A 23,576-nucleotide genomic window follows, 5' to 3' on the forward strand; every position below is an offset into this window, starting at 1 on the left:
ACATTTAATCTTGCCCCCAGGGCTCTATTTCAGAAATAGCTTGAAATAGGTGCCTATGCCAGATGCTTCTGTCAGAGGAGAGGCTGGGAGGCAGCCTCAGAGTCAGGTTGTGGAGAGGGAGGTATATCTGTCTCTGTTCCCCTGCTCCATTTTCTTGGGTGATATCCTCCTGGGAGACATTGGGGTAACCGGTCCTGTGGAGAAGGAGGATCTGTTGCCTCTTGACTTCCAGGCCATGGGCAGGTCTGCTTTGAAGTCACTCTGATGTAGAGCAGAAAGAACACTCTCCATCTGACACAGGCCTTCTTTGCCATGCGCCTTGCCTAGGTGTAAGTTGTGTAGTGCCAGCCTGGGCCTCAGCCCAGAGAAGCTGGTGCACTGCAGATAGCACAGGGCGAGAGTTGGTGTTTCGGAGCCAGAAGAAACACGAGAATCACAAATAGACTCCCTCCTCTGGGAAGAGTTTGTGTGATAGACATGTACCTGCTGCGGTGTGTCTCTGCCTACCAGCAATCCTTTCTGGCATGCCATTCTACATTTGAATCCTGGGGTAAATCTGGACCCTTATCCGGGCTTGACCACCAGTATCTTGAACATCTATTTGGACGTGCTTCTCTGTTGCTCTAATACCTTTGAGGTCATTCCCTGCAGAAGATGGGCTAGGCCGTGAATCCCAGAGCCCCTCTCAGCTTCTCTCTTCTTTCTTACAGCTCACTCTGCAAAGCGCCAAATCCCGAGTGGCCTTCTTTGAAGAACTTTAGCAGTGACCCGGCCACCTCAGGAACTGCCACTTCTGCTGCTCCTGACAGCGACAGGATGGGCCTGACCCCATGGGAACCATCAATAGGGGCCTGGCTTGTTTGGGAACTCTCTGAGTAGAGGGCTCAGTCCTCTTCGTGTGCAGTTGGTTTTGAACTTTGGTCCTCTAGAGATCTCTCAAGGTGTTTTAGTTCTCCTGGTCTGCATCTTTCTCTTTGTTTTTTTTTTTCTCTCTCTCTTTTTTTTTTTTTTTAGAAGTAATTGTTGCTGTACATGGATGCCATCCTTCCTACATTCTAGGCACTGTGGTGTGAGTGTCCCAGTGCCTGCTGCTGACTCCAGAACCTGGTTTGGGAAGTGGCTTTAGGATTCCAGTGTGGAGGCTGCCTAAAATCTACCATACTGGTGCTACCCACTGCCCCACTGGTTCCAAGATGTGCCTCCCTCCACAGTGAGGACCTGACACAGTGCAGAAGCATGGACAGACTGAGCTTAGAGCCAGCAAAGATGGTTTGTTAGCCAGGCTCCCCTGAGACCGTGTTGTAGCTGTCTGATGGCAGGAAGCAGGCTTACGATAGAAGCTGTGATGAAAGGCTGCTGGCTAGCTGAAGGACTGGGAGGCAAGTGGAGCCCCTGTGGGGATCATGACTCCCTTCAGGCTTGGTCACTTGCCCATCAGTGACCACGGCCTCCATTACCCCATTCAGTACGTGAACCTCCATCATACTCTGCCCAGCTCTCTCTGATACCTAGGCCCCATCGCCCTTCTCTTCTGACAGAGGTGTCCACTCACAGTCAGCGGTCTCACATGTTAACCCTATGGGTTGCTCCATGCTGGGCAGCAGGTGCACACCATGTGGCTCATACACTCCATGGTTAGGGCTGCCTTCTTGTAATGGGTGTCACTCCTGTGGCCAGTCAGGACCCTTAGGTCCTCACAAAGCAGATGATATGCCTCAGTCCATGAAAAGATGTCTATTAACTGAAGGCAGCTGAGTTGAGGGACTAGGAGCAAAAGTATGCTCCACAATACAATTTGGTTTTGAGAAACTGAGGCACTCTACTCTGTTCCCACTGGCTAGCCACCCATCTGGCCACTTTGCCATAGTTAGGCACCCCTGAGTGTCACCCTAGCCTCCTTGGTACAAGGACTCTAGTCTGGAACCTAAGGCTGAGGGAAAGTCCTCCGGACTTGACATGCTGGCATTTGTCAAGTTTGCCATGGCTCTAATGTTGAGCTGTCTTTTGGACCTGAAGCCCATCCCTGAATTTCCTCCAGGATTGACTTTCTTCCTCTCTGTGAATTTAATCTTTGACAATGACTGTGGGCCACAGGACCATGATGCTTGTTTATAAAAATTATGTCAGGCCTTGTTTTTTAATTTACTGTTTGTATCTCAAATTTGGGGAATGCAAAGCTACATAACCACGTGGGAGCCCTGATATTTGAGCAGTGGCAGGTGTAACCATTGCCTGGTGGATGGGGCCCGAAATCCACTCACTCATGAGTACCTGAGCTTCCCTGGAGAGAGATGCTAGGGTCCCCAGAGCATCGCCAGCCCCGGTAGAGGAGGACTGAAAACAGTACCCATTTTGAGCCTGTGGCTGAGTTTTTTGTGGTAGGCAGTTTTACAGTCAAGGAAGGACATCTCTGAAGTCCAAGGGACATGGCCAGCCCTGGCTGTTAGATTTCTAGCTCGTGCAGAGGTACCGTGATGCCGAAACAGTCACTGTTCAGTGCAGGACACTGAGGCCATACCTCAGCCACAGCAGCACTCTGACCCGAGGTCACTGCTGAGTTCTTGTGTACTTGCCAGGCCTTGCTAAACAGCACCCGTGGATGTACATAGCACTACTTGATTTACTCTTTTATCATCTTGTAGACAGATTTCTCTTGCTCCCTCACTTTCAAAAAAGTTCAGAGGCTGCCAGCCAACAGCAGTGACTAACTGTCCTTGCCAGCAGGGCCAGAGACTCAAAGCCCCTGGGGCAAGCCCCTTCATGATGTGGGGCTGGGGTGTGCAGCCTCTCCCAGGTGCCTTGAGGCCAAGCCAGCGCCCACAGGCTTCCATTCCTCTGTTCTCTTATTAAACAGCTCTTCCTGTGAGGCCCATAGCACTCCTGTGGGCCCAGAACATGAAGCTGTTTTCTATTTGGGGTGGGGGTGATTGTAATTTAAGTGATTGTTTTAATAAAAATTCTAAGCTGCTAGAGTCTGTCATTAGTGTCTTAACTTTTTTTAGCTTTTTGTTTTCTGTATATTGTATCTGAATGTATATATGTGCACCACATGTATGTCTGTTGCCCACAGAGGTCAGAAGACATCGGACCCTCAGCACTGAAATTGCGGATGGTTGGTTGTATGTTACCATGTGGTTGCTGGAAACTGAACCTGGGTGCCTTGGAGCAGCAAGTGCTCTTAATTGCTGATCCACATGCTTGCAGGCAGGACACTCATACACAAATATTCTATGGCATACACCTGTATAGTTCTCAGGAGGCTGAGGCAGGAGGATTACAAGTTTGAGGCTATCCTGTCCCCAAAATAAACTAAGTCACTATGCTATCATTCCACGTAGCAGTTCTGTAAGCTGTGTAACCTAATGACTGGCGATCTGTGTGAGTGTGCTGTGCCATCATGAGACAATGAGATCCCCTAACACTGCATTTCAGAAATCACTGAGTGATGCGTGCTTGGATGCGTATTTCCCAGGGTCTGAGTTAAATACTGTTTTGGAATGAAGTTATAACAGAATTATAAAAGTTTTGGCAATGTTAGCATAACTGATTAAACCACACTTTTTTAAGGGGGTATTTTGTGGTGGTGTGGGTTTTGTTTTGTTTGTTTGGCTTTTCAAGACAGAGTTTATGGCCTGACTATCCAAGAACTCAATCTGTAGACCAGGCTGACCTTGAACTCAAGAGATCAGCCTGCCTCTGCCTCCTGAGTGCAGGGATTAAAGGTGTGCACCACTATGCCCAGTTTAGGCCACACTGTTTTTGAGGCAGGATCTCACTATGTAACCCTGACTGTCCTCAAACTCACAGAGATTCACCTGCCTCTGCTTCCTGAATGCTGAGATTAAAGGCATATGCCACTACACCTGGCAAAACAATTTTTTTGAGATAATGTCTCATGTATCCCAAGCTACCCTTAGTCTCACTACACAGCTGAAGATGACCTTGCCCTCCTGTTCCTCTTGTCTCCCCACCCCCACCCCCACCCCCAGTACTGAGACTACAGTCACAGGACACCACTCTTAATTTATGTGGTGCTGGGGGTCCTACTCGGGGCTTCAGGCATGCTATTTTGTATTGGATCAATTTAAATACAAGTTTTCTATGTATAAATTGTTAGTCCTTATTAGGAGGGGCCTGAATTCCTCGACAGTCAAAGCAGAGAAATTGCTCTCTATAGACTGGTCATGTTAAGCAGTATTTTTACCTGACTTTTTAAAGACCCCAGTGGCCCAAAGTGCTCACACTGTCAGCCTAGCATCTCCATCAGGCAGAGCTGGAACTGACAGTATTGGCTGATAGTTCCATTATTTTGAAACATTATGTAGTCCAGACTATCCCCATCTCGCAGTCCTGCCTTGCTCGCTCTAGTGCTGAAATGACAGGTGTTCATCTGGTATGGAGTGACAGGCTCTGCCTGGCATCGTGGTGTGGAACAGATTGCCCAAGTTCTAGTGTTTTCAGTTGTCCTGATGATGATGGTAACTCCAGGTAGCTTGGACCTTGGTCCTTCATTGTGGTGTTCACAGCCCAGTGCCATGCTATCCCCTACTGTCATTGTGGTCTCCCTGCCAGCACTTCCTCCTCTGCCTGTGCTTCTTGAGTGGGGAGTACCTGGCAGCTGCCCTTCAGGGCTGAGTGTCCCAGAAGCCTTCCTGGGGAAGATCAGATTAGGAGTCATGCCTGTAGTGAAGAGCTGGGAACCCAAGTCTAGAAGGACTCTGAAGGCAGTAAATTGCTGCAACCTTGTCTGGTTCAATACCTTGCAGTCTGGAGAAGAGAAAGTCACTGTCTTCACCTCTCTGTCTCCCTGCAGACAGCCTAGACATCCTCTCCAGCAAGAGGGCTCTCCCCCGCTCCCCCCCCCACACTGCCTGCCGTGCGGGGCTCCCTGGCAGCCTGTCATTACTGCATTATGGCAGGATCCCGAGGCTGCAGTTCCAGCCCTGTAGGGAGAAAGCTCCTTTAGCCATCAGCGTGGTGGCAGGGCAGCGCTAGCAAATTATGGGACCGTTTATCAGCACAGCAAGGTCTCTATCTGGCTCAGAGGGGACCCCCGCTGGTTCCTCTTCTGTTTCCACTGGATGCCCATTTCTCACTGGAGTGGTCACCCCAGAATAGCACCTCGCCTGCTGCTGCTAGGTAGACGTCAGGGCCACCTGAGAACCCTGAGGTGGAGCCACAGAAGCTTCGGCCTTCAGTTATCAGCACTGCCTAGCGGGGCACAGCCCTCACCCCCAGGGCAGGGTCCTCTGTCGCTTCTGTAAAAGTGATTGACAGTGATACCTCTAGGGGCCTCCCGCAGATGAAGGGTGGAAACAAAACACACTCCACAGTCACAAGAGGACTCTTGTGGGTAAAGACGGTTGCTGTTAAATTCAATCCCAGGACCCACGAGGTATTGGAAGGGAGAGAGCCGACTCCAACAAGTTGTTTTCTGATCTCTAACTGAGCACATGCATGCCATCCCCCAATAAATACGCGTAATAAAAAATAAATATTTCAAGACAATAATAAAAAAATTAAATGCCAGGCAGTGGTGGCGCATGCCTTTAATCCCAGCACTCAGGCAGGCAGATCTATGTGAATTTGAGGCCAGCCTGGTCTACAGAGTGTCCAAAAAACAAAAACAAAACCAAAAAAGTATTCCAATTTCTGAGAAAAGTATGGTATGAGCATGGAACAGCAGGAAGAAACAGAATGCTTTTGTTTTTAGACAGGCTCTTCCTCTATCCCAGGGTGGCCTTGAACTCAAGAACACCCTACCACCTCACCCCCCAAGTGCTAAGATAGCAGGTGTGTGTCCTCAGCAGCGGGTGGTCTCCAGGGCTCTGGGGAGAAGTCTTGAAGTCTTGTCCTAGCAGAGGACTCAGACCCTTTTTGACCTGACCCAGTCAGCCTGGGATCCCACATGGCCCCTTACTAGCCATTCCAACCCAGGCAAGTGATCTCTCTGCTGGGTGCTGTCAGTGGCACTTTTATAGGGATTAATCATGCCTAGAAGGCCCTAAGCATAGGACCTAGACATGTGGTCACTCCAGGGTGCTGGCTTCCTCTGAATAGTGCTTTCTGGAGGGCCGAGGCAGGAGGAAGCAGAGAAGAGAACCAGGGTGACCCAGACCAAGTCACAGCCCAGAGGCACCAGACCTACCCACTGCCCCAAGTGGGCCCCATCCCACCCCCTGCACCTGGAGCTTAATGACCTTGCATCTGGCCTATTTGTCCTCAGTGTTTGCCCAGTGCCAGCTGCAAAGCCCATAAGATGATAGATAACCCGGCCTGGGGCTGCCCGGGAAGGATATTGTGCTACGTTAATACTCTCCACTTGGGTCAATAATTTACTGGAGGCTCAGGACAGGAGGCTCAAGAAGGACCACAGTCAGCTCCGCATATGGAGCTCTTGCCCCTCTCCAAGGCATCTGGGCTGAGAGAATCACGCAACAGACACTAAAGAGAGGTGCCAGTGACCTCATTTTCTCTTATCAGGCATGAGGGAGTCCCTACAGAGCTTTGCCCATTTCCAATATAAATAATGTAATTTGCCGCCCCGCCCCACCCCCATTGGGGAGGAAGGGGCGGCCTTTGATCTAAAGGAATTGAGTCAGTAAACAAAAGCAAGAGCGACTGTGAAGGTGTATCCTGACAGGTACCTGCTGGGCCATCGTTTACCCGAGAGACTAGCGTTAAATTCTAACCAGCACTGAGTCAGTCGAGCTTGGCTCTCTCAAGTTTCTCTTTGTCCCCAGCTGAGTCCAAGGGACACCCCTCTAGAGTTCCTGACACTCCCCCGTGGTGCCGCCCTACCCTTCCCTCCCTGGAGGTCCTGAGTGCTTTTGTGGAAAATGGTAGCCGGGAAGCTGTGTGGCTTAGGCCAGGCCTGAGGGTCTGCAGCCTGGGAGGAGAGACGGTAGAGAAAGCCCCAGGGAGCTGCTGCAGGCAGGGTGCACATCCCTGCAGTGTACCGCTTTAGTTGTATAACCTCCAAGACGCCTTGACTTCTCTCTGGGCTGTACAAGGTCACGTTTACACAAGAACTCAGGGACCCCCGCCCCAAGGTTCAGTTTCACAGCCTGGTTTTCCTGGGCTCTGTCCAAAGAGCGTTTGGGGAAATAAAAGGATGGACATGGACAAGGCCCAGCCAGCCTGGCCTGTGTTACAAATGCCCACCTCACCCCGTTTTCTCTTCTAACCCTACACTCCTCTTGGCACAACTTGGGAAGGAGCCTTAGAGGTGCCCGGATTAATGAAGACCCCTAGACAGAAGATTGGCAAGGCCACGCCAGACTTTCCCAGTGCTCTGCCTCTTGAGTCCCAGGTCCTGTCCGTTAGGATGGAGGCTGGGGTAGCAGGAGCTGAGTCCTCAGCCTGGCCTGCTGTGACAGTTGTTCTGCTTTGAAATCCACGGGGGACCACGCCCGATCCGTCCCTTCCTCCCTCCTCCCAGCCTTCAGCTCCCAGGCTGAGATCCCCAGTTCCCTAGGCTGAATCTATTAAGTCCTTCATATTAACCAGCGACGGGGGAAACAACCCTCTTTCATCTTAAGCGAGTGAATTTGCATTAACACCTGGGGAGTTCTGTTTGCCTTGAGAAAGCCCATTGCTATTCTGGGCTGCACACACCAGCGCCGAGTTGGTTGCAGCATCCTATTCTTTTATTAATACGGCTTTTCTCTCCTCCCTCTTCTCTTCCCAAGGAAGGGCAAGAGTGGCAGGGGATTCCAGGGCTCCCTCTCCGCGTGGGGATGCCAAGAACGAGGGGCAGGGAGCAGCTCCCAGTGAAACTGTTTTCCTGGGGAAGACAGCCACACACTGCCCTCTCTCAGAGATCCTGGTGTGGCTTTACCAGCTGTATTCCTCAGCCCTGCTGTGGCCAGTTCACACGGAGTTAGGGGCCCAGCATCTCACGGAGCAAATTGAGAAGGGAAAGGAAGGGAGTTGGGGTGAGGGTGCCAGGAGTTAGGAACTGCCTACCATTAACTCAGAGAAGGTGCTCACTGGCTGAACCCCCCTGTGAACAGCTTTCTTGGGGAACCTGGTTGACTCCTCTGGGAGGAACCCAGGAGTGTGCATAGGAAATGTTGGGGTCTGGGAAAGGTATGAGTTGGGCTGAACTTTGCAAGTTTTAGACCTGGAGACTGGGTTTCAGAAAGAAGAGAAAAGGGGGTGCGGTGGGAAGTGAATGCCTTCCCTCTGCTGTTATCTGAGCTGGGCTGTCTTGTGCCTCCAAATCTTCAGGGAACCCCATTTACCCCTGCAGCTTCCCCATCCTGGATAGGCCAATGAGCCATGAAAAAGCAACAACCTGACTTCCAGAGCGAACTCCCACCTCAGGAGGCTGATTTGAGACATTCTGGAACAGGGATGGGAGGAAGGTCAGGGTCCACAAGGACCATATAAGGATGCTCTGGCCCATATTGCTGCTTGGCCTCTCAGCTTCACATCCCTTCTAACAAGAGTCGCTTCTGAGCCCACTACAGGGTCTTCCTGGGTCACATTAGATGAGGGAGCCTTGGTTCTGAGCCAACTCCTGCTGCAGTGAGAGTGTATTAAGCGAGGCCAGCTGCTGGGTGGTTATAACTGTGTACTATTTGCTTGTCCTGAATCAGTTATTGAAGGCAATAGCTCAAGGCAGGGAGGACATGGGCCCAGAGAGCTCCGCATGGTTCTACTTCCTACTCAGGAGCCCAGGGCAATTGGGCCCCCCTTTTGGAACCTTCACAAAGAGAATAAAGGGCCAAGAGCCAGCCTGGAGTTGGCCTTGTGGAGGATCAGAATTGGTACTGGCCGTTACAAGCATTCCAGGGCTGGTGACTGACAGAACTATAGCCGGGAGGGGGCAACCATCCTGGGATACTGGCAAGGGAGTCCACAGGCCGGGGCCCCTGGCCCTGCATCAGCATTCCCAGGGCATCCTCAGCCCCTCTGGCAGTCAGCCTACCCCATCCGCAGCTGGGCCATTGCCAGCCCTGTCTGCTACTCTCCAGTGACATTTACCAGCTGAGAAGTGGCCATCGAGACGTGAAATCAGTGTGGCCGGGAGCTAACTCACTTCATTAGAGTCTCTATGCTCCACTGGCTGGACAGCAAAGGCCCTCCTCTGGCTCCCCCAGCTCCTCACAGCCCATCCCAACACCAGCCAAGCCTCCTCCCCATTCAAGCACAGTCCCTGTGTTGGTGGGATTGTCTCCTACACACCTGTTCTTGATCAGGCCTGAGAAATGTAAGAGTAATAATGACAATAGTAGCCTATGTTGCCCTTGGCATTTTTTTAAATTTTTATTTTTTGGGAACATCTCATAGCTCCCGGGCTGGCCTCAAACGTACAGTGGACAGGAGAATGACCTTGAACTCCTGATCTCTTGTCTCTGCCAACAGATTCATATCATTCATTTGCATTCAGTTTGCTCGCTTGCTAGAGACAGGGTGTCCCTATGTATTCCCAGCTGGCCTGGAACTCAACATGTAGCCCAGGCTGCCTCAGACTCACGCTGGTTGTCTTGCTCCTCCCTCCCAGGTGTTCAGATTATACGTGTGCACTGCGCACACGTAGACTCTGTATTACAATATTTTAATTTGTTATTATTAATTATTACTATGATTATTATTATTAGTGGGTGTGTGTGTGACAGAGGGGGCTGCCCACGCCACAGTATACTTTGTGGAGTTGGTTCTGTCTTTCTGTGGGTTCCAGGGATCAAACTCATGTCATCAAGCGTCTGTGATCAGCATTTCTACCCTCTGAGTCACCTTGTTGGCCAGCCTCCGCACTAAAACAGGGTCTCGCTAGGCAACCCTGGCTGTCTTGGAACTCACTATATAGACCAGACTGGTCTCGAACTCACAAAGATCTGCATGCCTCTGCCTCCCGAGTGCTGGGGTTACAGGCCTGCGCCACTGCATCAGGCAGTCTTTGCATTCTTCATCAAGCTTTAATCCTGCGGCAGTCCCAGGAGAGCCTGGATACTGTGTACACCACAGCCCAATGGCGGGGGCAGCACCCGCCTACGTCCTCATCTGAGGCGTCACGGGAGGCCCCAGAGGGTCCCGTGTGTTCTGCTCCTCTGTACAATGAGAGGGAATGGTCTCAGGGTCCGTGTGACTTCCCCCAGTTGTTTTGAGCCCCATTGCCTCCCGTGCCTGGGCTCATCCTGCTCTTAGCCTCAGAGGAAAACTGTTCTATCCAGACAGGACAGGAATCCTGTCTCTGAGTTACCCAGACATGGCCAACAATCTTCTGGGGACTCAGAAGTGTGGGACAAGTCTAGGACAACCTGTACTGTCCAGGGAGCATCAGATTCAGGCCTACCCGTCTTCCAGCAGCAGGGGCGCTGAAGAGGAGGGTGGTCTTGGTGCACCCTGGTAGGGAGAAAAGAACACAAGTTGTAAGCCCAAATGCTGTTCTCCCGTCCAGCGGCAGGATCTCCCCAAAGTCACGTTATCTTTTTGAGCTTGAGTTTGCCCAGCTGGAAACCAACCATCAATGTCTGCCATGGCTGAGTAAATGAAACAATGCCCATGAAGCGCATGCATGGTGCCTGGTGTCGAGCAATGCCCATAACTGCCAGGGAGCTTGTGACACCAAAGGGCTAATGTCCCCTAACACTCTTCTGTCAGGCCTGGGCTTGATGCACAGCTCAGACCCTCCTATAACCTCCCCAGTGCCCAGGGCAAGCATGTGACCTGGGCCTGCTTCCTTGTGGAGCCCGCTTGCCTAGTGGAGTCTCCCATGGGAGTGTCTGATATGTACTGGCTGGGTGAGTCCTGGCCGGCCGGAAGGATGAAGACCTCAGGCTGGAGGGCCATTGTGCAGCACAGATGAAACAGGGCTCAGAAAGGACTCCTTCCCACAACCAAAAGGCTGAGGAGGGGACAGTGATGTCCCAGAAAATGGGCATGGGGACCGGGAGAGGCTGCAGTTTGATGTTCCCCAGGCCAACTGATCAGCCAGCTGAGCTGTGACCTCCCAGGGTCATCACTAACTGATCCTCCCCCAGTCTCATTGACAGGAAGAGCACCCATCAAAGTCTCCTTCACCCTGGTGGCCCTGCCACTAGAAGGCACTGCTTCCTCCTCTAGCCTGGGGTCACGAGCTGCCCTGAGCACCTTCTATAAGCCAGATGCTGAGCTTTTCTCCATAAAACGCTCCCCACAGAGAAGTGAACCCCCAGCCCTCAGGAGCTTCCCCAGTCCAACAAATGAGTCTTGGAGATGGCATTCAAATGCTCATCGGTCTGACCCTAGCGCCCCTGTTTTGAACTTCCGTCGCCCCGTGTCTAGGTCTCAGTTTCCCCTTTGTACTGAAATCCCCTGAAGGACCTACCCTAAGAAGCCTGCTTTGAAGCCATGGACTGTTCACCTCCCCAGAGAGTCCCTGGTGCAGCATGATGGATGGGGATCCCACAAGGGGCCGGATAGGCACGCCCACACGCCTGCCACCTACTGAGGGTGATGAATCTTCTCCTGTCCCTCCCCCCAGGGGCTCGGCTCCATCTGGTCAGGCGCACTGCCAAGCTGATGGATAGGCCGCCCACCAGGCCACCCTCACTGCCGCTGCCACCTGCACTCAGGAAGCTGTACGGGGATCAGGAGGGCAGGTCTGGGGCTGCTCATCCAATCATTCAAGAAACAGACTTATCCAGGACCTACTGTGTGCCGGAACACAGTGCTAAACCCAATAGAGTCGGACATTAACCATCACTAAGGGGCCAGGACGCAGGGTAACTGAACGCCTTTTCAGACCGGACAGGAAGTCAGGTAGATGAGCAGCCCTAGAAACGCAAGGCAGTGGTAGTGAGATGGAGCAGGGGTCAGGAGAGGAGGCGTCAGACTGGAATCAACAGTAGCTGTGCCATGAGCTGGGTACCAGTCCCAGTTTAGCAATGAAGCCGACTTGGAGACGGAGGACTTGCCCAAGGTCGCACAGAGCAACATGCAGAGTTTTCACAAGAGTGAAAGCTCTTGTCCCCTCCGTCCCCTAAGTTCCAGCTTCATCCACCTCAGCCTGGACAGACTTGGGTGTCAGGCCTGCCCCCAACAGGCCAGCACCTTCTCACTTGTAGAGGCAGCTGTCCCCCGCTCTTGCTACCTCTGACAGGAGCCAGGCAAGAAATATCACATCATTAAAATGACAAATCCTTTCCCTAACTGGACCAGAAGGCTTGCCGCCCAGCCTCACATCCCTTTAGCGCCCTCATCCCCCGCCTCAGGCTGCTCTCCTCCCCGAGATGTCAGTCCAGCAGGAGAGCCGTGCAGGGTGCAGCTCAGGACCACAGCCTTGTCCCTGAGGTGACCTTCGGTCCCCAGCCCTAACTCATGGAAGGATGTGGTATTTAAGACCTCGTCAGTCCTGTCCATCAAGAGCCTGGGAGGGGTGGGGACTCCATTCCACACATGAGGAGACTGGGGACCGAGTGGGGTGTTCCCTCTCCAAAGGTGGTCTCAGGCAGGGAACTCAAGCAACCCTACCCAACTCTCATGCCAAAGCCTTCCTGCAAGGCCTGTCTGCCTACCTTGGTGCCTGCGTGTGTGCGTGTGCACCGCATGTCTGCCTAGGACCCAAGGAGGCCTGAAGAGGGTGTCAGATCCCCTGGAGTTAGAGATGGCTGTGAGCCACTGTGTGGGTTCTGGGCATTGAACCTGGGTCCTCTGGAAAAGCAGCCAGTGCTCTTTAGTGAAGAGCTGCTTCCCCAGCCCTCATGGGAGGGGTGCTTTCTAGTCTGACTGCCCCTTTGTGCAGAAGAGTGGTGCTCACTTGCCTAGACTCTTACTCAGGATCCCAGCAACCTGAGCCAGGCCTCTGCCCTCAGTTTCCCCATCTGACAGTGGGGCTGGCCTTCTTCATCTTGCCTGGGGTTTGTTTGTTGAGTGTGTATTCACACATATACGTGTGCAACAAACATACCTCATCGAGATGGGAATGGTGTGTGCTCATTCGCACTGGTACACTTATCCACACATGTCTGCACCTGGTCTGCCAACGCTTGGGTTCCTGGGATCCAGATGCAAGACCATTCATGCGGACACCTCACCACATATCCAGTGACTGTGTGTCTGTGTGCAATCCCAGCCAGCAAGTTGTGTCTGTACCACCTAGGTCTGTCTTGGTACACCTGTGTCACACGTCCACAGTCACTGGAGGCCCCAGAGTGTCCAGAATCCTTGAGCAGATGGCAGGAGACACTGCCTGGCCCTGCAAGTAGCCTGGGTCCCCAGAATGACCCCCCTTTTCATCCCTCACCAGGTCCTGCCTGCAAGGACACAGCGTCCGCCTGATGTCCTGGTCTCCTTGGATGCAGACAGAGCACACAGAGGCGTCTGGCGCATCCCAACTCGGTCACAGCAGCAGCACTGGCCCCCAGCCCCCTTCCCTGTACCCAGTGCTGCTCTGATTGTCCCTTATCCCTGCTGAGCATCAAAGGCAACTGGGACTTAGCACTCAGGGACCACAGTAGGGAGAGGGCTCCTTTCAAATCCCACCGAACGGAGTCTCCTCAGTTGGACCCTGACCTTGCCAAGTTCTCCTCCTAAGTGTCCCATTTGAAAGATGGAGGGGGGGCCTTAGGGGCTAGCTGGGCCTGATTCTCCATAAGCCAAGGGAGGGGGTTCAGATTCAGAGGTGTGAAGAGGGAGAAACAGGGTTTTAGGGACCAGGACTTGGAGCATTGGATAGCAGCAGGCCTAAGTCTGGGGGCTGTCTCTCAGTGGTTCCTTGTTGGCCATCTTACAGAGGAGGAGGTTGAGGTCAAGAACCCCCCTGCGACTCTCGCTCCCTGCACTGCCCCACATTAAAGACTAGTACATGGGCATCATGCCCAAGACAGTCCCTGCCTCCCATCTTGCCCTGGGTCAGGGAGGTGACGTTCCCGGAATGGTTTTTCCAGAGCCAGGCGGCTGCCTCCTACTGCTTACAGCACCTGGCTCTGAGCCTGCTCCCCGGCCCTGCCCATTCATCTGCTGTCACTTCCTGGCAGGACAGTGGGTCGTACATCACCTGGCTGTGCTGAGGCAGCCAGTCCAGGCAGGTGGGCAGCGTGTTGCTGGGTTCAGCACTACTTACCTATGTTTGGGGGGGTATTCAGCCACTATGGTTCCTCCCTGCAACCTAGGGTTTAGTGTCTGCCAAGGAGAGGCCATCTTGGGGCCCCAAGGCCTAATCTGGATGCAGCTGTTTATGAGAGGAGGTAAAAGAGTTGACTGGGGGAGTGGGAGGAGGGTTGGTGGTGCACGCCTTTAATCCCAGCACTGGGGAGGCAGAGGCAGGTGAATCTCTGTTACTTCCAGGCCAGTCAGGCCTACAGAGTGAGTTCAGGACAGCCAGGAATGTTACACAGAGAAACCCTGTCTTGGAAAACAAAACAAAACAAAATGTCAGGTGGAGACCACAGGGGGACTTGGCTGAAGGTGGCAGCTGCCCTATTTGGCAGTATGGGATTTTGATCTCCCAATCCCTTCCTCCCGAGTAATTTAATGATATAGGAAGCTGGGGCACCATCCCCTGCCGTGGTGCTGTTGGGGGTTGAGGAGCGGGAGCTGGGTCAGCAAGGAGTGGACTCTAGGCAGGGGTATCCTAATCACCTCTGTCCCTTGTCAGACTCTGGTCCCTGCTCAGCCCCCAAGTCCCCACAACACGACTTCTCCTCCAGGGACACTCCTGTAAGCAACCTCAAGTCCTTCATTTCATTCAACAATCATCACAGCAGTGAACAGAATCCAGACCAGACAAGGAAGGTACACATGTCTGCTGTGGGGCACACCGACAAATGCGTTCTTACAGGATGAGGACAAGCATCACTTGTCTGTCCTGCTGATTGGTGAGTTTAAAGTGAAGGTGGCCAGAGAAGGACCGTCTGAAAGGTGACTTTGGGGCGAGGCCTGGAGAGATGGCTCAGCAGTGAAGATCTCTCCCTGCTCTTCCAGAGGACCCAAGTCTGGTCCCCAGTACCCACAGCCACCTGTAAGTCCGCTTCATGAAATCTGACGCCCTCCCCGGCCTCTGTAGGCACTTTACACACATGCACACACGCCATAACACACACAGAAATACACATTTTTTTCATTTTTTAAAATTTATTTTATGTACACTGGTGTGAAGGTGTCAGATCTCCTGGTACTGGAGTAACAGACAGTTGTGAGCTGCCATGTGGGTGCTGGGAATTGAACTTGGGCCCTTTGGAAGAGCAGCCAATGTTCTCAACCACTGAGCCATTTCTTCAGCCCCTAAATACAAATATTTAAAAAAAAATCTTTGAAGAAGGAAAAGGAAGGGAGGGAAGGAAGGAAAGAGAGACAAGCCTTGGACCTTTGAGTTAAGACCTGAAAGAACGAGCCATAAGGCCGAGTGGTGGTGGCGCACGCCTTTAATCCCAGCACTTGGGAGGGAGAGGCAGGCGAATCTCTGTGAGTTCGAGACCAGCCTGATCTATAGAGTGAGTTCCAGGACAACCAAAGCTACACAGAGAAACCCTGTCTCGAAAAGCAAAAAACAAACAAACCAACAAAATGCGCCATAAAGAATTCTAAGAGGAGAGCATTTGTGGCAGATGAGAGCGAAACCGCAAAGGCCCTGGGCCAGGAGGGTGAACAGGGAGGGGTCAGGGGAGTCTGTGGGAATACAGTTAGAGCCTGAGGCTGGGGGATGAGGAACAGGCTGCCGTCCTTATGGGCACTTCAAGTCTGTAGGCTGGGGGCCCAATGGGTGGGGCCTGGAGGTCAGGGGTCGCCCTCTCTGGATTGTCTTCCAGGCTCCCCTTCTTTCTCCTTTTCTCATTAGTTAATCCAGCAAATATTTGTTGAGTGCTGTTTTAGATTTTTTTTTTTGAGTTCAAGTCTGCCCCCCTTCCTAATTCCCACCGTGCATTTTACAGTGTCTATCCCATGAGGCTGGGCCAGGAGCCAGGCCCCCACAATTGCTCACACTCGTACCCACATGGTTCACATGTGTGCCTGAAAACTGTTCCATATTGGTTTCCAGGGCCAGTCAACACGTGTTACATGTGTGATGAGAAATTATTCATAGAGCACACATAAGGGTGTCTTTCATTGAGAACCTGCTAAGAGAGTGGACACAAGAGCCCTTCCTGTTCTCAAATCTTCCTCTGGGAACTAAGGATGCGCTCTGTGGTAGATATAGCATGTGCTCTGTGGTAGATATAGCATGTGCTCTGTGGTAGATATAGCATGTGCTCTGTGGTAGATATAGCATGTGCTCTATGGTAGATAGCATGTGCTCTGTGGTAGATAGCATGTGCTCTGTGGTAGATAGCATGTGCTCTGTGGTAGATAGCATGTGCTCTGTGGTAGATAGCATGTGTTCTGTGGTAGATATAACATGTGCTCTGTGGTAGATATAGCATGTGTTCTGTGGTAGATATAACATGTGCTCTGTGGTAGATATAGCATGTGTTCTGTGGTAGATATAGCATGTGCTCTGTGGTAGATATAACATGCACTCTGTGGTAGATATAGCATGTGTTCTGTGGTAGATATAGCATGTGCTCTGTGGTAGATAACATGTCCAATGTGCACAAGGCTCAAATCCTAGCTCCATAAAAAGGTAACAATAAGCAATTAGACGAGGACCTTTTGTAGCTGGCCTGTGAGCCTGAAGAACATAAAGAAATGTCCCTCTGCCCCTGTGGAACTGGACTATGAGATTGGGGTGGGGTCCCCTCAAGTAACATAGAGAGGTGGCATGTAGGGCTATTGCCAGCCCCTGCTCAGACACCTAGGACCACAGCATGGAAGGTGAGCAGATCAGAGGCCCTGCAGTGACCCAGCTATGGCCTGGTAAGGGGTGTTGTCTGCTATGCCCTGCCCCCAACCCTGCATGCCCCCTCAATTCACCGTGGCCCCCTATAGCTTCTCTAATTACGCAGCCATAAAGCACAAATCTCTAACGATCCAATTAGTAACGCCATTGCTGCCCTGTCCAGGATTAATTACCAGTTAAACTGCAGCTGGGTTACCATCACTTAGGCTCAACATGATGGGGTGCTGTGGGCCGTGAGGGACCTGCTTGGCCCTGGAAGAAGTTTCTCCACCTGCCACCCCCAACGCCTCCAGCTGACCCAGTCCCCTAACACTGGGACTCCAACAGATTATAAGGCGGTGTTACACAGATCTGGCAGTGGCGGGGGTTGAGGGGCTCCCCGAACCCAGCTCCTCCAGAGGCTGTGTCTCCCTGTGAACAGAGCATCTCCCTTCAGTGCCCTGGGTTGATGCCAAGCTAATCCCAGTAGCCGAGCCACGGAATGAGGGACGGGGAGGGAACGCATCTCCATTCCGGCCCCACTGTGTCTGTTCAGCCCCCTTCCGACCTTTTTCTCTGCACACAGGTGCGCGGGAGGGGAGAAGGAGAAATCTCTGCATACAAAGGCAGAGTCCAGGAACTGACACGTGCTAGCACTTCTGGGCAGAGAGCCCTGTCCCCAGAGGTATGCAAACAGGCTGCACCCAGGCACGTGAAGGCAGGGCTACTCAGGATCCCTGACATCAAGGACGGCCATGGAAATGCTTAGACTGTTCTGGACCCCAGGATCAATTCCTTCATATTTTGTACTTTCTGGGCTCCCCCTTTTTCCCAGGGGAGGTACCCAGATTCTTAGAGATACAATGACTTGCCCTATAGATGCCCCCGGAGGATAAGCCCAAACTCTACAGCTCCAGGGTGCAGACTTCAGGCCTACACATCTCAGCACCGGGATAAGCCTTAATGTCACATGCAGACCGGAAGAGGAGAGGACCACAGGTCCTAGCCGGTCTCTGGCCAGAAGAGGTAACTTCCACTGACATGTCACCTGTGGCTGTGGAACCAGGGTGGCCTGAGATGCACCCAGCAGGTACCTCAGACAGTTGGCTGCACTTATAAGCAACAGACTGAGGCAGGAGTCTGGGAGGCCAGGGCTCTCATCACCAACCTTGTGTCTCCTCTATACCAGATACAGTGATGGCTTAGGAAGGGAACCCAGAACAAGGGCCGGGCTGGTGACACTAAGGCTTCCTCCCGTCCTTGTCAAGTCCTGATTCCCAGTGAGCTTCACAGTCTGTGGTTCTGCCAGTTTCCAGCCAGAGGCTCCCACTTTTCTAAGGGGAAGACTGAGGCCTGGGGTAACAGGGACAGAGTCCCTGCTGCCTTCTGTGCAAGACACCCCAAACTCTTCCTAACCCATTTCCCCCTCTCTCCAGCCTTCTTTCTGTTCCCCTGGAGGCTCTCACTGAGTTTTTAACGTATGCCCAAGGCAAGCAGCCTTTCTCAGGATAAGGGGCTGTATGTATGAATGTGTGTCTGGTGGTTTCTATGGTTACCGACAGCCAACCTTGCCCTGAGGGTCCTGAGTGCCTCCCCATTTGTGATCACATCTCTTCTGTCATTCGGTTTGTTGCAGGTCAGCTAGGTGAGGCCATTCCTAGACTCGGGATCATGGGAGCCAGAGAATAGGCTCAGAAAGTCTAGAGCCAGGACCAACGGCATCAGCTACCTTCACCTTCCTTACTAAGCCCCTCTTTGTAGTGGTCTGTGTGCTGGCAGCATGAGCCCATTTCACAAGACAGAAAACTGAGGCCCAGACAGTTGCCACCGTCAGGGCACGAAGCCAGTGACAGCCTGTAGTCAGGGTTCATCACAGTCACCCTGAATCCCACACCTCTGGGTTCTTTTCCATCCTCAAGTTGCTTCTGAAGGAGAAACAGATTTAAGGACTGTCCTCTCACGTCCCTCAGACGACTGGTCATGCTGTCACGTTTGATCCTATCTATTCCCTTCAGGAGCCAGACTCCGGAGGTTCAGAGGGGTGATCAGTACAGGACAGGGATCCGAGCAAACGGAGCCCATAGGTTCCAGACTGCACCCTCTCCTGGCCAGCCTGAGTCTGCAAGCGTACACACTTCATTATTCATCAAGTGAGTGCCTGGACGATGAATATTTTATTCACCTCCAGACACTGTCCCCACTGGGTTCTTGGAACAACGTTATTCCCCAGCCAAGGAGCAGAGGCCAGAGCCTCTCTTGTCCCTAGACACCCCCTCTCCCCAACCTCTGCCTCTCTACCCCATCGCTTCTTTCCAGTCAGGCCTTTTGGCTCTGTCAACACTGTGGCCAATGGTGCAGACCTGACCTTGGTGCTTACCTTCCTCAAGTTTGGCTTCCTTTGGTCACTGGTTCAGGCTGTCTTGGCAGGCTTTCCTGGGTCCTACACCACTTTCTTTCAGCTCAGGGCCTGCCAAAGCCGCACTGGGCGCTCTCCTTGGTGCTGAACGAGGGTGTCAGAGAGCAGAACGAGCCAGAGCGTGTGTGTTAAGAAGAGAGGCCTCCAGGGGCCTGGTCTTGGGCAGGGCAGGAACTCTGCCTCTCTTGGGAGGACAGAGTGAGTCTCTGGACTTGGCGAACCACTGCTGCTCTCGTCTTGCTGGGATGGCTGTTGAGGAAACAGTTTAAGCTTTCAGTGAATCACTCTTCTTCACTCTCCAGGCCGTGTGTGCGTGTGTGTGCGTGTGTGTGTGTGTGTGTGTGTGTGTGTGTGTGTGTGTGTGTGTGAGAGAGAGAGAGAGAGAGAGAGAGAGAGAGAGAGAGAGAGAGAGAGAGTTGAGACAGGGTTTCTCTGTGTAACAGTCCTAACTGTCCTGGAACTCGCTTTGTAGACCAGGCTGGCCTGAAACTCACTGAGATCGGCCTGCCTCTGTCTCCTAAGTGCTGGGATTAAAGGTGTGCACCACCACTGCTTGCCCCCCCCCCATTCGTTTTGCCAAGGATAAGCCCTAAGATTCATGAGATCCCCTTGAGAAGGTCTGAGGCCCATTCATCTCCCAGTGGGCACCCAAGGAGCGCAGTGTGATGGCAGTATCTCCTTCCCCAGATGGGGAGCGACAGACATAATTCACACCCTGGGATTGCACCGTCTGCTCCCTTGATGTACAGAGAGGACAGGGCAGCTGGGTGACTGTCAGACATTCATTCATTCTCACACTCATTTCACAGGGTTTCCGGTCCTCTGCCCAAGTCCAGCCCACACATGGGGAGCCTGAGGGGTGAGGACTCAGAACCTGCCTTTCTCATAATTTCTTTATGTGCATTGGTGTTTTGCCTGCACATGTGTCTGTGTGAGTGTTACAATATAAAGCACATTACAGGACTACTACACACTCCTAGAGGGAGAGCAGTTATAGAAAAAGCAAATTGACCTCTAAAAGATATGTTTAATAAACCCCAGCAATAGATTGCATAATGCTTTATTAACTTTGAATTTTCTAAATGCTAATGAGAAAGGAACAACAGTCACCTGAGAGACTCCTTATCTCTACTGGATCCTCAAACCAAAGGACCAAGCTCTGTCTTTGTTCACCTTATATTCCTTTCTTCCCTGCCACCATTTCCTGTTTTCTCCTCCCTAGTGCTGGGATTAAAGGCATGTGCCACCACTGCCTGGTCTCTATGGTTAACTAGTGGCTAGCTTCTCACTCTGATCTCCAGGCAAGCTTTATTTGTTAGAACACGAACAAAATATCACCACAGGATCCCCTGGAACTGGAGTTACAGACAGATGTGAGCGGCCACGTGGGTGCTGGGAATTTAACCTGGCTCCCCTGGAAGAGCAGACAGTGCTCTCAACTGCTGAGCCATCTCCCCGGCCCCCAGAGCCTGCTTTCTAAAGCTAAGAGTGATCTTCACATCTTTAACCTCTTCACTCCACAACAGACTTCTCCTGACTTGATGAAATCAGAGCCTTACTGTTCTGCATTATATGCATTCCCACCTAATAGATGGGAAAACTGAGGCTCAGTAGGACCCTACTGGTGAGGTCTGGCTTCTGGAGTTCTGACTGTTCATCACATCATGTTTCCTGATCCCATGCCCTGAGATTTTCGAAGTCCTGCCTCCATGTCCCTCTGTAAAAGCTTGGCCCCACTGACATCAGACAGCAGGACTTTGGTCTCAGTCACACCCTGCAGCCCCGTGGCCCTTGCTCTGTGGGCCCTAGGCACAAGCAGTGTCTTCATGCTGGCATTGAATGCAGGGGCTGGCGCATGGGGGCTGTCCATTGAATGTCACACACAGCACTGGAGGGTGGAGGAGGTTGACAGTGCTTCCCAGAAGCAGCCAGGTTCCCAGAGTCTAGAAGAGCAGGAAGAGCCAGCACACGCCAGAGCTTGGCCTCAGGAGCCCCTGCCCCTGCCTTAGGGTTCATCTCCAGCTCTGCTTCAGAAGGCTGTACAGCTGGATTTGGTCTCTATAGCTCCCTCAGCAGGCATGTCCCTCCCTGCCTGCAAATGAAAGCAAGGCATTGAGGAGAGGGACCAGGCGATATGCATGCATAGCCCAGCTATGCCCTATGGCCCCACCTAGCAGGCAAAGGGGAGCAGGTACAGGTACTAGTACAGAAAGGGCAGCCCTCTGGGTCAGCGAGTAGAATGTTCTGGGCTGTGGCTTTGCATCAGGGAAGACTGGAGGGACCAGCTTGAGATACCAGGGGACTGAAATGTCCAAGATTGCCCAGGAGGGCATTGTACACTATGAGGCTAAAGCCATCATCCCAGAGTTGACTGCCACTCTGACCTGGAGGATGTAGACAGCTTGACCCCTTGGAAGCAGACCAAGGTCAGTGTCTGGGGACCAGTCCCTGTATCCATGGACACCTGCACCTTCAGCATAGACTCGCAGGGCCTGGCTGTATGGAAGATGCCCACTTGATTTGTTCTTCATTCCTTTCTGCCCCTTCTTTTGAGATTTTCCCTGACCGGGTGGCAAGGCCAGGGGCTTCAGGGAACCAGAGGGAGCTGCCTTGTCCCACTGTGGCAGCCTCCCAAGAAAGAACCAAGAGGTGTGCTTCCTGCTAGTCTGTCAGCAGCTCACTTGGCAAACTGTCTGGGAAGGCTTAGCAAGTGAGGTGCTTACAGATCACCCCTCGATCAATACTTGACACTATGATTAGTAGTTTGTATTCCCATGGGGGGATTTTTGTGCCTACAGGAAACCCTAAGAGATCCCAGGATGTCAAGAGCCATGCATGTTAGATCACTTCTTTTTCTTCCCTGCCTGAGCAGTATCATTTACCTCACATGTGGGGAAACTGAGGCCCTGGGAAGTTAAGGGACATGAGTAACGTCCCATCGAAGGAAGGTGTTAGATGCAAGAGCAGATGCAATGTCTGTTGGGTCGGTGGCTGATTCTTCCTACGCCGCAGTTCTGCTTCATCAGAAATCCTAAGGGGTCGTAAGGACCCAGCTGACTTGGTGTGTGGTCAAGAAGAGCTTTGGGGGGCTTTTCTGGGAGTTCTTAAAACTCCAACCCCAGGTCTGTACAGGCAGCAAGCTGGTCCAGAGGCCTCAGGCAGACATTCAGACGACAGCTGGGGTTTGCCTGGCTTCTCGACAGGTTTCATATGCCTGTGAAGATTCAGAGCATGTCCAAATGCTGCCTTGGCCCAGGGTGGCTGGGGCTGGTGTCTCTCACGGAGCCCCCTCTCTCCCGGCCCAAGTCAGGGCTATGATTAATCATCAACAAAAGCAGAAACAAGCAGAAAAATGTAATCAGCTTGGGAAGGGCATGGCCGGGCAGGGATGTGGCAATCAGCTTTCCCGCTGGGGCCTTCGGCTGATTGGACCCAAGGGGGCAGGGAGATAGTTCAGACAGGGGTTTCAAGAATGAAACTGAGGCCAGCTGAGGCCCACCCAGGCCAGAAGGTCACCGTATCCCATAACTGTACATGTGCACACATATCTGTGCCCACGTATACATGCCACTCCCTACTCAAGGGCCTCCACACTTGTCCACACCTGCCTCCTGGCTTATGCCCTTCCCTGCCAGCTCACAGTCCCGGCACACGTAGGTGGTCATGCACACTCATCGGCATGTGGATTTGAAAACGCATGTACACAGTGTCCTGGACGAAGAATAAGATAAACACATGCACATGCTGCCCCTCAGACACTTGTTCCCACCCCCGTAGCACACATGCTCAAGATCTTTGGAAGGTCTAACCTGCAGCCATGTGACCAGCAGGCCCTGGGTCATCTGTCTCCTCCTCACTGCCCCTGGGGACATGAGACAGACCTTGGCTCCTGCCTGCAAGCTGAGTGGCAGGGGCCCGGGGAGGATCCAGGATCCCGTGTGGGATCCAGTCAACTGCTGATGTCAGTCACAGGCCGGTAGAGTCTCCTGCAGAGCAGATCTGTGCTTGGACCTGCTTGGTGACCTTGGCCAACGTCCTTTTTTAAGCCTCAGTTTCCCCACCTTGGAGGCTCTCCTGGCACCAACACGAGGATCACTCGTTTTGAGGATCCCCGCGCCTGGGGAAACCTCACCTTTTCTGGGTCTCTAGTCGTTAGTTCTCATCTCTCCGCGCTTGCTGGGGGAGGGCTCGAGGGGCAGGTGGGACGGTGGGTACAAGGAACAGCTCCACCCCCAGTCCACACCACCGTGGTCCCGCTGGCTGAGAACGTGGGGTGCGGGAGACAACAATCCGAAGCAGACTGGGGTAAAGCAGAATTGGGGCGAACGGGAGAGAAGGCGCCCGGGCAGGCTCGGGGCCGCCGTTCAGGGGCCGGCAGCGGGAAGGGGCGGGGGCGGGAGGGGCGGGCGGGGGAGG

General features: G+C 52.7%; 1 protein-coding gene and 1 long non-coding RNA gene across 11 annotated transcripts in view; one reads left to right on the plus strand and one right to left on the minus strand.

Annotated features, from left to right (window-relative positions):
* The window catches only part of Nf2 (NF2, moesin-ezrin-radixin like (MERLIN) tumor suppressor), a 95,990-nt gene extending 93,020 nt beyond the window's left edge, over positions 1 to 2,970 (plus strand). For all 7 annotated transcript variants that reach the window (XM_048449908.3, XM_048449912.3, XM_048449911.3 and 4 more), the window contains one exon: positions 711 to 2,970. In XM_048449908.3, the coding sequence (XP_048305865.1) occupies positions 711 to 761 (51 nt within the window). In that variant the 3' untranslated portion in view covers positions 762 to 2,970. The remainder of the gene's footprint in view (positions 1 to 710) is intronic.
* A 6,345-nt stretch (positions 2,971 to 9,315) lies between these two features.
* Positions 9,316 to 23,551, minus strand: LOC125410412 (uncharacterized). Of its 4 annotated transcripts, none has more exons than XR_007235044.3 (4): positions 22,970 to 23,551; positions 22,043 to 22,374; positions 19,122 to 19,409; positions 9,316 to 10,353 (listed from the first exon to the last, which is right to left on the minus strand). It is a non-coding gene; the product is annotated as an uncharacterized LOC125410412 (long non-coding RNA). The 4 variants fall into 4 exon arrangements; XR_015002763.2 differs by lacking the exon at positions 9,316 to 10,353 and adding an exon at positions 15,053 to 15,213; XR_007235043.3 differs by lacking the exon at positions 9,316 to 10,353 and having other exon boundaries at positions 15,039 to 19,409.
* Positions 23,552 to 23,576: the final 25 nt, after the last annotated feature.

This window comes from Myodes glareolus, chromosome 8, assembly GCF_982192425.1.
Source record: "Myodes glareolus chromosome 8, mMyoGla1.1, whole genome shotgun sequence".
Lineage (NCBI taxonomy): Eukaryota > Metazoa > Chordata > Mammalia > Rodentia > Cricetidae > Myodes > Myodes glareolus.